This window comes from Cyprinus carpio, chromosome B22 (assembly GCF_018340385.1).
Source record: "Cyprinus carpio isolate SPL01 chromosome B22, ASM1834038v1, whole genome shotgun sequence".
In the NCBI taxonomy this organism is placed as follows: Eukaryota; Metazoa; Chordata; class Actinopteri; order Cypriniformes; family Cyprinidae; genus Cyprinus; species Cyprinus carpio.
In genome coordinates, this window is record NC_056618.1 from 22,367,814 (window position 1) to 22,383,032 (window position 15,219).

Below are 15,219 nucleotides of genomic sequence, written 5' to 3' on the forward strand. Positions count from 1 at the left end.
ACACGGAGCGATCACACTAGTCAAACAAACCGGGCTTTGTGGGTCAAACACGCTCGGGCACAGTTAAGATTCGCTAGTGTGAGTACACCCTTCTTCCGCATCCTGCACACACGAGTCTTTACCCGCCCATCAGCTGTTGTCCCACCCCACACTCTGTTTCGTTGAGTCCCGTGATAGTGCAGGTCTCTACTGGGAAGGAGCCTGTTATAATGTTATGATCGAGGCTCTTGACTCTGAGCGTGACTTGTTTTTCTATAACAAACTATAAAATATTTTCTATAAAAACGTTAATGCCCTGGCAGTGGCAAATAGCTTTGGTTTTATATTTAATTTGAATACATTAATGTTATAAGTTGAGATTTACAGTAAATATTTTAACTGCTACTATGTAAAAGGAACACTGCTCTAAAAAAGCACCTTATTTGTTTAAAGTGTTAATGTTATTGCAATTTTGTTCATATAGCAGTACTTTTAAAAAAAAAGTGCACAATACACTACTTTTGAATGCATTATTGAATTTTGTGCATAACATAGCGAATAATCGCAGACAGTTGTGCGATTAATCGTGATTATTTGTGTAGTTTATTTTATTATACACAATATTCCTTTATTTCTAGGCTTTATTTCAATTGTTCAAAACAAACCAAAATATATAAATTGCATTAATAGTAACTTGCAGAATTATTGATTAAAATATTGATATATTTATAATAAATATTTATTTATTGAAATACTTCTGTATTAATCATTTTATCATTATCTTAAATATTTAATTAATTGTTTTATTATTTTATTTAAACATTTTTATTATTATTAGTAGTAGTAGTAGTACTTTATTTTACATATTAAATTATTTTTTAATTTATTTATTATTTTAAAAATTATGTTTAAATAAAAAAAAAAAAAATATATATATATATATATATATATATATATATATATTATATATATATATATATATATATATATATATATATATATATATAGTTTTTATTTAACATGGACAACTTACAAAATAAAATTATATTTATTTAATAAAATATTGGTCAGTGTGAGCTTTTAAGTAATGAATGTACTGCAGTCAGTAGCTAAAAATGTGATGAATTCTGCAGTAATCTAATTCACTTCACAGTAGATCATAAAAGCACAGATGAATGATAATCTGTTTCTATCTGGTGTTTTAATGGCACGTTCTCTCCACAGAATAAAGAACTGCCGGAGGATCTGACGAAGAATGAGCGCATCCTGAGAGTGCTGCGCCTGCCGCTGCTGAACGGAGGGAGCTGATGACTGCTGGGTTTGGTCTTAGCTCTCTCTGCTGTCCTTGGGATTACGCTGATGAAATATGAATGCACTACACCCTTCTGAGAGAGGAGCCGCTGTCCTGTCTCATACAGCACATGTTATAATGCTGCTTGCTTGCAACAATGCACTGAAAAGCAGAATTGCTTATTCTTCATCTCGGTACATAATGTACTTTTTTTTTTTTTAAGTCTAAAGTATTGACCAAATTTGTACATTTTGTAAGAACCAGATTATGCTCTTTTTGTTGAAAAAATAAAATCTTTAAAAATTTGTTTTTTAAAATGAATCAGTTATTTTGGTATCATTATTTTAGTAGTGTCTTGTAGCTTGCAAATATGTTTTAATTGATAGCATGTGTTCTTTAAAAGAGTTCATGGATGAGTGTTTATGTCATAGACCAGTGCTTCCCAAACCTGTCCTGGAGGACCACCTGCCCTGCAGATTTTGTATGTCTCCCTAATCAGACACACCCAGTTTAGTACTTGCAGTCTCTACTAATGAGATGATGAGTGGAATCAGGTGTGTTAGATAAGAGAGACATACAAAAAATGCAGGGCAGGGGGGCCTCCAGGACAGGTTTGGGAAGCACTGTCATAGACTACTAAAACAAAGAAAGGGAAACTTCACAAACAAATAACAAATAGCTAGTCATTATGTAGTACATTGTCTGTGAAGTGAGAAGTGTGCTAAAATGTATATTTGTCAAAACAATAAATTAAAATGCTGCTTTTAACGCCTTTTGACTATTTAAAAAATATTTATTTGATTGCATAGCCTACACAAAAACACGATTTTTAAGTTTTTATAATATTCCTTTTTTTTTTAAACATTGCTACAATGTTAAATTGTAATTTGACTAATTTTTTTTGTTTGTAATCTGTAATTCTTGTCTATTTTAGGTGTATTTTTTCTGGCCATATTTATTCTCCACCGAAATGCATTTTGAACTTTATATTATCGTCAAGATATGTCAAAATCTTGGCTCTTAAATATGCGTTTCCTATCATTCTGTTTAGCTTTTTGTCTGAGCAAGTAGTGTGGTGAACTGTTTATTCGTCAAAATAATAAATGTAAACGAAAATGCTGTTTTTTAACGTATTTTAAGAGGGAACGAAATATTTTAAAATCCATTTATTTGCTTAAAACGTGAAATAATATTTTATTTTATACTATATTTATTAATTATTTAAAGTATATTTTATATTATTTGAATCAGTAATCTAGTCATTTTTCAGAAAAGCTCTAGTGCAGTTGAAGGCGTGGCTCGGCGCTCGTCATCCGCGACGTCACAGTTAACGCTCGACGCGGAAGTGCGCGAGACGCACAGCTTTACCGACATTCCGCGACACATTCTTTTAAAGAATGTATCTATTTGAACCGTTCCCGCAGTAACAGTAACATCTGATAAATTCACCTTCACCATACCGTCAACAATGACGAATGCCAATTTACAGGTAAGAGCCTTTCCAAGCGATATGGCAGCCTTCAACGCTATTATATATAAGATGTGCATTATTGTTATACTTGTTGTCATTTTTCTGTTCTGTTTAAACGTATCCTTCGACAACATACAGTCGAAAATATAATTATGTCGTTAGTTAGGTTAGGTTTAGGATATATGTATTGTTTAACCGGTAAACATTAATGTGTTGTACATAAATGATGTGTTATTTATGTGTTATGTATATTTAGGTGGCTTGTTTATAATTTTGATACATACACACATTTAAGAAAGTGCTTCTTAACTTATCTGTTACATTGTAAAGCTCCTGTCTCGTGTATTTTTTTTTTTTTATCTCCTGTATGTGTTAGCCTGTCCTTAAACTGGTCTAACCAGTTATCCGTCCATTACTCCACCACACTATAACATCATGCTCTTATTTAACACAGACAGTCCAGCACAGATTTAAACACCTGACCTGCTTTACAGCCTGATCAATCATCTATATATGGCTGTTTGTGTAACTACAGACAATTTTAGATTTTATTCTTTTATTTATATCGCTTGTGTGCAGGATACTTTTATTTCCAATTATTTTTATTCGTTATTTCCAAAGTGTGAAATATTATACGTAATTGCGTGCATTCATGAAACATACAATAAAATTATAGCCTTAGCAAGAAAAACACTTTTTGAATATCTCTTCTGTATTTACTTGTGCACAATAGAAAGCCATTGATTTGGCCAGCAGAGCCTCTGAGGAGGACAAGGCCAAAAACTACGAGGAAGCTCTGCGCCTCTATCACCATGCAATCCAGTATTTTCTTCATGTGGTAAAATGTAAGAAACCAAAAGCCACTGTTTATAAACTTCACATGCAACTTTTTAAATATATTTTTAGATTTTATTTGCTTGTTTATCTATATTTTAACACAATATATTTATTTAAAACTTTATAAATTAATAGTATATTAATATATTATAAAATATTGTGAATAGATATTAATAAAACATTAATTGTTTATTTATAATACTATTTATATATATATATAACATACAATATACACAAATTATAATATTGTATTTTTTAAGTAATTGTATTATTTAAATGAGCCCATATGTAGTCTTATAATATGTATATATTTAATATGAAGTATTGTTTTTTATTTAATTTTATTAATAAGGATATACATATGGCTTGTTATTATAATGTTGTATATTAAATACATTATTGATTAAATTTATTGGATCCCTTATTAAATGCAATTTAGTGAGCAAAATAATCCTGAATTAATAGTGCCACTTTTTAATGTTTTGTGTTTATACAATTTTTATATGTATTTTTATTTAATTACTTATTTGTTTGCTTGCTTATTTATTTATTTATTTATTTATATTGTATTTCATATCTTAAATTTATTTTATTCATCATTAAATGCAGTTTGAGGGGGAAAAAATGAGCAAATAATGGCACGTTTTATTGTTTTTATATTTTAACATGCAGATAATTATGATTTATTTATAAACATTTTTAAATATGAAACATTTAAATGATTATTATAAATGAATTATATAATATAGTTAAATAGATTTCATATATTTATTTATTTAAATTATTTGTATACTATAAATTGTCTTTTACATCTTAAATGTATTCAATGCAGTTCATTGAGCAAAAAAAATCCATAATCTGATGATGGAATATGTTTCAAGATGAAGCTCAGGGTGAAAAGGCCAAGCAGAGCATCAGAGCGAAGTGTGCCGAGTATCTGGACCGAGCAGAGCAGCTCAAGCAGTACCTGAAGAAGAAAGAGAGCGCGCCGCCCTCCAAACCTGTCAAAGTTCCCCAGTCTGACGATAAAGGGTGAGAGGATCTACTTCCTGCTCAATCGACTAATCCATTTCCTGTTACACAGAGTAACAACAATGCCAAACTTCATCTTATACAGGACTGAGAGTGATGACGGCGATGCAGAGAAAAAGAAATTCCAAAGTCAACTCCAAGGTACAACATTTTGTGTCAAACAGACTTTATGAAAGAAGCCACAACAGGAGAAAAAAACATGGATTTTCAAACTTCCCAGGTGCTATTGTCATGGAGAAACCCAACATTAAGTGGGACGATGTTGCTGGTTTGGAAGGAGCCAAAGAGGCCCTTAAAGAAGCGGTCATCCTGCCAATCAAATTCCCTCATCTGTTCACTGGTATGGTAGGTTACATGAATTAATATGTCTGAAAATGTCTTCTGAAGTGTTCTGAAGCTCATCACTATCCGCAGGGAAACGCACTCCGTGGAGAGGGATTCTGCTCTTTGGTCCTCCAGGAACAGGAAAGTCCTACCTGGCTAAAGCAGTGGCTACCGAGGCCAACAACTCCACCTTCTTCTCCATCTCTTCATCAGACCTGGTGTCCAAGTGGCTGGGAGAGAGCGAGAAGTGAGTGCTCCTCAAATCTTAAGTGGGAATATATTATTTGTTTATAATCATTTAGAATCTGATGTTGTTATTTCTGTCATTGTCTCTTAGGTTAGTGAAGAATCTGTTCAGTTTGGCTCGGGAGCACAAGCCTTCAATCATCTTCATCGATGAGATCGACTCCATGTGCGGCTCCAGGAACGAGAATGAGAGCGAAGCGGCCCGCAGGATCAAGACTGAGTTTCTGGTCCAGATGCAAGGTATACGCAAACCTAGCGATAGCTTTGTCGCAAGAGCAAACTGGAAGGGTTGTTATAGTTTTGAAAATGTGACTTTTTTTGATACTCACGTTGGCGTTTTCAGTGAATTTTTAATTCCAGTGTGTTTCACTTTAAAACACAAGCTCAATTAGGTTGCAGAACTAATTTTAATATTAAAGCTGCAGTCCATAAGTTTTGCCTCTTTGTCGCCATCTCTGTTTGAAAACCTGCAATTGCAGCTGTGTGTGGCATTATCTTCATTGCGTGGGTTGTGCTCCGGCGCGGCTCCAGCGGGTGAATCTAATGTTTTGAGTTGTGGCTGGCCGTCAGTCACTGCACAAGTGTGGATATTTACTGGACTTCGCAATCACAGATTCTAGCCTACATCTTGGAATATAAGAATTTTCACCGTGTTTTGTCATCTGAAGCAGTAAGTAACAAGTCTGCCACATTTGTTCTGACCAACTGAGGAAAAAAGCATTACAATAAATCGCGCTACCAATGGTGATTTAATCTAATGATCGATTAGCTCATATCACATCTAACCGTGAAAATTTTAATGATTATACTTTATTTTCAAATTATTAATGTTAACAACATCAGCATTGCGTGACTATGTGAATATAGTGTGCATTAGCGTGTAGATTTCAATTTCTGATAGAGTCTAATCTCTAATTGTCATACCTTTCAAATTTCATATTAATAAAGTCTTTTAACTCTAAAAGCAAATTATGCTATCTATTGACAGCCCTAGTTTATATATAAATGCTATGTGTGTATGTATTTATTTATTTAGATATTATATTAACATAATAATCCATCCATCGATCCATTCTCTAAACCACTTATGCTCTGTTGGGTTGCAAGTCTGGAAGCTAAAAAAGGCAATTGTTACTTTTTGGCAAAAAGACTTAACACAATTCTGACTTTTTTTGTCAGAATTGTGAGACTTAACATTAAGACCATGACAGAATTTTTTTTGACTTTTTTTTCAATTGCGACTTTTGAGACTTAAATCGCAATTGCAAGTTTGTATTCAAGACTTTTTCCATAATACTTTTATCTCACATTAACTCACACTTTTGTCAGAATTGTGAGACTTAAATCGCAATTGCATTAAGACAGAATATTTTAATTTTGACTTTTTTCACAATTGCGACTTTTTATCTCACAATCCGGACTTTTTTCGCAATTGCAAGTTTGTATCTCACAATTCTGACTTTTTCATAATTGCGACTTTTTATCTCACAATTCTGACTTTTTTTCTCAGAATCGCGAGATTTAAATCGCAATTGCGATTATTTAAGACAGAATATTTTATTTTTGACTTTTTTCGCAATTGCAAGTTTGTATCTCACAATTCTAACTTTTTTCGCAATTGGGAAATTTTTTTTCCTCAAAATTGTGAGCTATATATTATAAGTTGTAATGTCCAGTTCTGAGGGGAAAAATACTGATATTTTCTCAGAATTCTGAGTTTTTATCTTTATTGTGTGCCTGTAAAGTCAGAATTGCATGATATTAATTCACAATTACCTTTTTTTGTTATATTTGTTACAAATATTATGTGTGTATGTATTTATGTACGTATCATAATGTGATAATGTATTATTAAATTGTATTTTTATGTATATTATAATATTTTATCACATTAAAGTCAACATTTTAGTTATATTTTAAGAAAAACATTTCTGTTTTTTTTGTGGTCATAATAGTTTTCAATATTGAAAATATCGACTCTAATTTTTCCTATTCTATATGCTATACAATTATTGTGATTTAATAATATTTTCCTGATAATATTTTAATAGTTTCTCTATATTCTTCTTCTTTCTAATTATTTTTTAATATATAATATTACAAAAACTTAATGTTAAAAAAAAAATCAATTATATTGAAGTCCTTTATTTTTATTTAATATTTTTGTTAGTAGTTATTTTCTCTACTTTTTTTTGTTTTCATAATAGTTTTCATTATTTATTACTTCATTGATCATAAACTTAATTTTCTTATTTTCGCAGGCGTGGGAAACGACAATGAAGGAATTCTGGTCCTTGGAGCAACGAACATCCCCTGGACGCTGGATTCTGCCATCAGAAGAAGGTGCGTTGTGCAAATCCACACAAATGTTCATGTCTTGAAATGTCTATATAGGCACTGATTTATTATTGTCTCATGGTTATAGGTTTGAAAAGCGTATCTACATCCCTCTTCCCGAGCAGCCCGCTCGCTCCTCCATGTTTAAGCTGCACCTCGGCTCCACTCCCAATAGCCTCAACGAAGCTGATTTCATAACTCTTGGGAAGAAGACTGATGGCTACTCGGGTGCTGACATCAGCATCGTTGTCCGTGACGCCCTCATGCAGCCCATCCGCAAAGTTCAGTCCGCAACCCACTTCAAAAAGGTACGGAATGACATTTGTATGGAAGCTTGTTTCCGCCACAGGATAAAAAAAAAAGAAGGTAATTATGACTATGTCGCATAATTCAGATTTTTTTATCTTGGATTTCTGAGGTTTTCTCACAGAATATGAGATAGTTTAAACCTTGAAATTCTGACATTTTTTTTATCGCACAATTATGAGTTTATATCTTGTGATTCTGAGAAAAAATTGTTAGATAAAATTGTTAGATAAAATTACTGTTAAATTACATTTAAAATGACCTTTTTTTTAATTCCATGGCAGAAATAGGCTTCCAAATTCTTTTTTTTTTTGCCACGGATAAAAAAATAAAAAATAAAGTATTTATCTCATAATTCTGAGTCTTGGTTTTCTCTCACAATTCCAACATTTCTTCTGAGGATTGTGAGTCTCAATTATAAGATTAAAAAGTCACAATTACTTTTTTTTTTTTTTTTTATCCGATGGCAGTAGCAAGCTTGCATTGGTTTGCGCACCTAGTAAAGCGCCTCATCGAGCTAAATCCGTCCTCTCGTGTCTGTTTTTACAGGTCAGAGGAAAGGCATGGAACAACCCAGATGCTGTGGTAGATGACCTCTTAACACCCTGCTCTCCAAACGACGCAGACGCGATCCAGATGACCTGGGTGGATGTAGCAAGCGATAAACTCCTGGAGCCGATAGTCAGCTTGGTAAGCTTGCAGCTAGTGGAGGAGAAAAGCTGAATTCCCAGAGCTTGTTTTGACCCTCTGGTCTGTGTGTCTCAGGAGGACATGTTGATGTCGCTGGAGAAAACCAAGCCCACCGTGAACGAGGAGGATCTGGAGAAGCTGAAGAAGTTCACGGAGGACTTCGGCCAGGAGGGATGAAGTTTTGCAGGAATCACGTGGCATTTATTTATATTTTCCCATCATGTTTACAGAGCACCCGCTCTATATTTTATTTTTCAAAATCTTTGATCAGTCTTTAACCCTGAGATTTTTTGGGGGGGTGTAACAATTTTGTGAGCCTTAATATTATCCCGAACATAACCATTCAGATCAGCTATCCAATCATTATTACTAAAAATCCTCTTCATTTTAAATGATTTGTTGCAAATGGGTCATGATAATTTTACTTGGACTTTTGAGAGAGAATAAAAAAAGATCATTTGTATTTAAGTTGGTCCCTTGTGCCTTAATGTCTGGTTACTTTTGTACCCTATTGCCAAATAAGACTTAAAAACGACTAGTCTTAAAACCACTAACTTTAAAGTGAATAAATAACAGGACCAAAATCAAAGCCAAACAGTGAGCTGTGAAAAAGTGTTTACAAATATGTGAATACATGTTTTGGGTATGCAGACCTCTTTCTTTGTCGCCTTTGAAGTGTTTATTATTTATCTACTCTTGTTTTTCTACTTTCATCTGTAAATAAAATGTTTAAACTACCTCTAATCGCTTGATTCTCCTCTTTGTGGTTTTCTTGTCTTGTTCCGTTTGTACTTCCAATGTTAGGCTACTTGAAAGTAATCGCAAGCAGACAAATAATAACACTAAACAGCAGGTGGCGCCACTACACAGTGACGCAGCGACATTTACTTACGTAACGTGCGTGAGCACGTGGGGGAACTCTGACGGGTTCTGATAGCCACTGCTGTAGCCTATAAAATGCTGTATTTTCTTTATGTAATGTTGCAGTGTTTATTATAAACAACTGCAAACTGAAACATAATGAATGCGCTAACCCAAAGAATCACAAGACATCTTATTTTAATAGTTTATAAATAACATACTGATGGTTTTGTGGGTATATATTAACATGTAAAGTTTTTTTTAAGGTTCAAACAGCAAAGCAATTAAGAAAAAACAGACATTAGCATCAAGTATGGTGTCAGATGATTTTTCAGAATCACTGGTCCATTACACTCGGTCACAAACAAAAGGACCCGAGTTCAACTAAACCATGACCTGAAATCCACTGATACATCTTGTATGCATTAAACGATTATGATTATTATCACTTATATACTCATGATTATACCTGTTATGTAAACACAACAAAGTCAAAGTACAGTAAAGAATAAATCGTTACATAGTTGTGTAAATCTAACCGATCACGACGATCCGAGTTTTCCCTGAAGTCTCCCTCATCGCATCCCGTCACAAACATTGTGAATAATGTTTTACATTTTCTATTAACTCTCAAGAGGAAAAAACAACAACACAAAATTAGAGATCAAGACAAAATCAATCACATAAATAAAGTGTAAAGTCTCCACAAAAAAGGGAAAAATACACACTTGATAACACTGAGTATAAATAAACAATAAAATGAGTTAAATGAAGGCCGCCACAAAAAAAACAAAGGCAAAGAAAGGAAAAAACTATTAGAAAAGGAGCGGTAGATTTACTCTTTCCTGAATTACATCACAATCACGTCACAGTATTAAACGTATCATCAACTTCATCAGTATTATTATGGGTTTCTGGTCAAATTAGATTTAAATGAATATTTCGCACAAAAATTTAAATTCTGTCATTATTTAATCATCCTCAAACTTCTTGAAATCATGTGATTTTTAAAGATATTTAACAAAATGTTCAGGCCATACAATAACAACTGATATTTTATTTATTTTATATATATTTTCATCAATTGAAAATAAAAACAAAACAGACATGAATATTCATAGATATTAATCGTATATATATTCATGTCTTTTTTTTTTAATTGATGAAACAGACTGTGTGTGTGTCTGTTTTTTTAATATATGTATATTTTAAAGATATTCAATAAAATTTTCCGTGTCCTGTTTGCCCTACAATAAAATTAATATTTTATGCCAAAAAAAAAACAAAAAACTGATTTACAAGATTACAACTGAATTTTTATTTTTGCGAGAACTATTCCTTTTAACCGAGACGGTCACAAAATATCTAATTCAGCACAATTTTGGCTTTGCAGCTGCAGACGACACTGAAAACTGTTTCATTTCTAATTAGAAATAACAGGAAAAACTGCTTGCCTATCATTCATTTCATCAAGGCCTGTGTCATTTCTTCACAGGGCAACGTTAGTATAAAACCGACCCATTTTTAGACTCAACAATTCAGTTTGTGTTTCTAAACAGTTGCTGATCTATAAACCTCACTGATTATCCTTATCTTAAGGCCAGACGCCAATATTTTAGTGTATATCTTTGTATGCTAAAGATTAAATTTGCTAAGCAAACACATTTGTTGGTGCCTAATCAAAAGTACACAAGCTTTGGTACAAAGACAGATACGGAGAAGTAAGTGAGTATTCACCCAGCCCGGCTACATTATCAGACCTGCGCATTACAAGGTGTAAAGGCAAAGTTAAAACAACATGGGAAGGGTTTCCCGTGCTGTAGGTCAGGTGGGGTTGGGCTGGGTTCACAAAAACACATTAGAATACGGAAAACAGGGAGCCGAGGGCCAATCCCGTCGCAGCACCGGCCAGCATCCCCAGAGCAACGTCACCTGTGTCGTCACGCCGGCGCTCCTGAACTACGACGTGGTTGACGCCAGGTGCATATCCGCCTGATGGAGACAAATAAACAAACGTCAATCAAACTACATAAAGGTTACAAGTCAAAAGTCAACAAACCTCCTGCTACCTTGATAATGATACGGATAGGCAACCGCATACTGCTGGCCATCTGCAGAATAGACCATCTGTGTGGCATAAGGTGGAGGATGAGGAACATAACCGCCATATCCATCAGGATAGAAAACCTAGGTGAAAATCAGGGGGGAAAAAAATCAGGGTTACATGATTTATCAGTACTTTTTTTATTTTAATTGGTATAAATACATAGTTTATAATTTTCTTCTGGATGCTCATAACATTTAGATATAGAATATTTAAATTACTTTTTTTCTCATATTTAATTACATTTTAAATTATCTATACTGTTGCATTAAAATGTATGTAAAAATCATTTCATTAATAAATTAATATATATTTTTTCGGATTACTTTTTAATAATGCATGCTCCTTTCCCCTGTTTTTAGATTCTAATTATTTGTATTTATTTATATACATTTTTGTAACATTAAATTAAATTTCAGTGATTAAAAATATATATAACATTTTTATTAAATTTAATTACATTTTACATTATTACAACAATCATTAAATATATATATTATATATATTACATTATAACATCTTTAAATAATTTTTAAATTATATTGGCCATGGAATATTTTAAAATCAAAATATACAATTTTTTTAAATTACATTATAACATGTTTAAATTATTTCATTATTATTGGCCATGGAATATTTTAAATTTTAATTGTACAAGCTCATTTTACATGTAAATATTTTCACTTATTCTCTCTCTCTCTCTCTCTCTCTATATATATATATATATATGGAGTTATGTTTAATTATATTTTAATTATTTTTAATAATTCTAAAATGAACATTTTAATTGTAATGTACAAGTTCTATAATAATTAAATTATAAAATTAACTTTTATCTTCATATTTAAATGTATTATACATTTAATTTATTCTAAATTACAATATTTATCACATTAAAAAAATTATAATCAATTATAATTAACATAACGTGTTAATATAACATGAAAATAACAATCGGAAAACAAATTACATTAGTGTCCTGTTTTCATCAGATGAAGTAGCTAAAACTGAAAGTATCATTTGAAGCAGTGTTTTCTTGGGACTGATAACAGTCTTTTTATAGCAGCCAATATACTTTCAAGCATTGCTCCTAAACGTAATCCGCCCCTTAACTGTTCTTCCTGGTCAAACAAGTTTCGATCAAACAGAAATGAAAAAATGAACATCTAATACGAGCTTTAAAACACATGCAGCAACATAAGCTGGATATCCGAGTACAAATAAAATATTATTTTTTGTAGTAAACAACATTTGCCACAGCCATTTCCCTTTAAATGTATTACCTGTGGAGTTGTGTTTAATTCAGAATAGGGTGGAGGAGCTGATGCTACGACGTCCTCGGCAAAACCGACCTGAGGAGGCGGCACAACCTACAAAACACACCAAGTCCTGTCAGCAAATGCGTCTGTGATCAGCTCCAGAAGCTGCGCTACTGGAAATGTTAAATGTGGAAGTATTTTTCCCTCTCAGACTGTGTTTGTGTAACTCACAGCGTTGAGTCTGGCGTCCTGAAGTGCCATGGTCCAAGCCCTGCGACAAAATCCATCGAGTTAGTGTCAAAAAAATCCATCCATTGTAAATAACAATAGAAAAGTTGCCTCACAAAGCATCGTCTGCACTGTCTGCGCAGATGCTGATGACCCGACCGTCCCGGCAGACGATCTGCAGGAGGGAGTCTTTGCTTTTGCCTTCAGGAGGCGCGAGCTCTGGAAATACATAATCAAAGATGAAGAACAACAACAACTACAAGTTACACATTATTCACTTTTTCCATTCTCTGCTGGTCTGACCACTTGCAAAAACCTGTCAAGTGCTACATAAGAAGGCTCTTTTGAGGTTTTCGCATCTTCTGCAGTTTAAAAGCAGAAGTAAAGACGTCAGACGAAGACTGAAGTGCGGATCACACCCACCTCTACATGCGCTGGCATTGCGGATGTTAATGCAGTCCACCTTCATGTGGATCTCGTCTTCCATGTCCCGCCGCTGCTGGTCATCGTAGAAGACCAGACGTCCATCTGACCAGAGGTCAAACCAGTTCCTCTTCCAGCGCCGCAAGATGGTGCCTGATGAGAGTTTAGAAATACATTTTAATGACTTTTTCTAACTAAAAACTCTAACTTTTGCACTCACTATTCTAATTCTATTTTAAAAAATCTAATCTTTTTGTATTCTATCTATTTTCTTTTCATTTATTATACAATTATAAAAAAGACCTCTAACACTAGCTTGCTCTATTCTTTTTCTATTCTATCTGTTTTCTTTTTATTTATTATATTATTTAAAAGCCCTTGCTACGTATACTGCGTTTAGGCTAACTGAGACTTGTTATAGCACTTATATATCATTGCTCTTTTGTTGTTTTTGATTGTTTCCACAGTCCTCATTTGTAAGTCGCTTTGGATAAAAGCATCTGCTAAATGACTAAATGTAATGTAAAATGTGATTAAATTCTTATTTAAATTACATTCTAAACTCATTTAAGTATAAATTGTATTAAATTTATATTTACACGTTTATAAATGTATTATAAATGTATTAAAATGTCAAAATATACACTAATTTTAATTACAATTTATTTAGAGAAAATAAGTTTAATATCAGCTGTTTTATTAACCTTTTTATAATAAAAACATTAAAATTACATTATAAAATAATTAAATTATAAACTGTATCTGCACATATATTTTTCATATTATGAATGTAGTATAAAATAATTAAACTATTAAATAAAAAGGCTACTTGTTAACGTAATCTGACCTCGATTGTTCCAGCAAGTTTAAGCACACAGAAATAATGAATTCATCATCTAAACAGAGCTTTAAAACACTTAGACTTACAAGACAAACAAGATACAGCCTAGACAGTCAGCTTACACTAGGTTTAGAGACACAAAGTTCAGCTGTTCTTCAACTTCCGTCTAAAAACTTGCGCCAAGATAACAAGAGGAGGACAGGAAACTATTCGAGCACGAATAAAAACAAGAAGCTAAACTGAAAAGCTAAACATTTCGCGTGACCTTAAATGATTTATATTTCATGAGTACCCAGAAAGAGCTTTTAAATGATAAAAGCGCTATTTAAACTTTTCTATAAATAACAAAACTTGCTAAAATGCTCGAATTAGGCACCAAAACAACTAAAACGAAGAGTTTTAAGGACATATGGAGTAATAAACACTCACTTTGTCTGTGCAGCCATCCGCTCTTCACAAACGCCATCCTCCAGTGAACTCACTAACGTTACCTAAACACACAAAAACAATTCACTTAAAGCCTTTTTATGTTTAGGATATCGAGCTGAGGCCATGCACGTGCACACATTGCTTATGTTTTACAGTAAATATAGTTTAACGTTAGCTGTTGAACTTCTCCGCGTATCAGTTTCAGAGTTAGCTTGCGCCGTTGGGCAACAAAACGACGACAAACCGACGAGATAAACACCCAGAGATATCCCAAAACGACTCAAAACATGTCGAAACGGTACACTCGTCACATTTATGCAATATTAAATGAGTTAAACGAGTAAATCTACCCTGTTTGCTGTGTTGAGGTTCGCAGCGCGTGCGCCTAGCAGAGTGACATCAGCAGCATCCTCTCAGCTGATGCCTTGTGTCACCGTATCAGATGATCAGCACGACTCTTATTAGGTTTCACTGACTTTTATATACTTTACACAGTTTGTTTTGACGATATATTATAGTACCGCGCGTTTTTAGGAGAAATAATTAATACATTTAACTTGA

At 33.1% G+C, this 15,219-nt stretch overlaps 2 protein-coding genes across 2 annotated transcripts; one reads left to right on the plus strand and one right to left on the minus strand.

Moving 5' to 3' along the window:
- The first annotated feature begins 2,570 nt into the window (after positions 1 to 2,570).
- On the plus strand, positions 2,571 to 9,257 carry LOC109099375 (vacuolar protein sorting-associated protein 4B-like). Its single transcript, XM_042750005.1, has 11 exons — positions 2,571 to 2,759; positions 3,475 to 3,586; positions 4,460 to 4,610; positions 4,696 to 4,751; positions 4,831 to 4,950; positions 5,025 to 5,181; positions 5,272 to 5,420; positions 7,442 to 7,523; positions 7,606 to 7,825; positions 8,373 to 8,513; positions 8,589 to 9,257. The coding sequence occupies exons 1-11, from the start codon at positions 2,739 to 2,741 to the stop codon at positions 8,688 to 8,690; spliced, it is 1,311 nt and encodes a 436-aa protein (XP_042605939.1). The 5' UTR covers positions 2,571 to 2,738; the 3' UTR covers positions 8,691 to 9,257.
- Positions 9,258 to 9,555: 298 nt separating this feature from the next.
- On the minus strand, positions 9,556 to 15,123 carry plekhb2 (pleckstrin homology domain containing, family B (evectins) member 2). The gene is made up of 8 exons (XM_042750006.1): positions 15,009 to 15,123; positions 14,659 to 14,720; positions 13,389 to 13,541; positions 13,082 to 13,184; positions 12,969 to 13,008; positions 12,762 to 12,848; positions 11,444 to 11,561; positions 9,556 to 11,366 (listed from the first exon to the last, which is right to left on the minus strand). The coding sequence occupies exons 2-8, from the start codon at positions 14,693 to 14,695 to the stop codon at positions 11,233 to 11,235; spliced, it is 672 nt and encodes a 223-aa protein (XP_042605940.1). The 5' UTR covers positions 14,696 to 14,720; positions 15,009 to 15,123; the 3' UTR covers positions 9,556 to 11,232.
- Between the last annotated feature and the right edge of the window lie 96 nt (positions 15,124 to 15,219).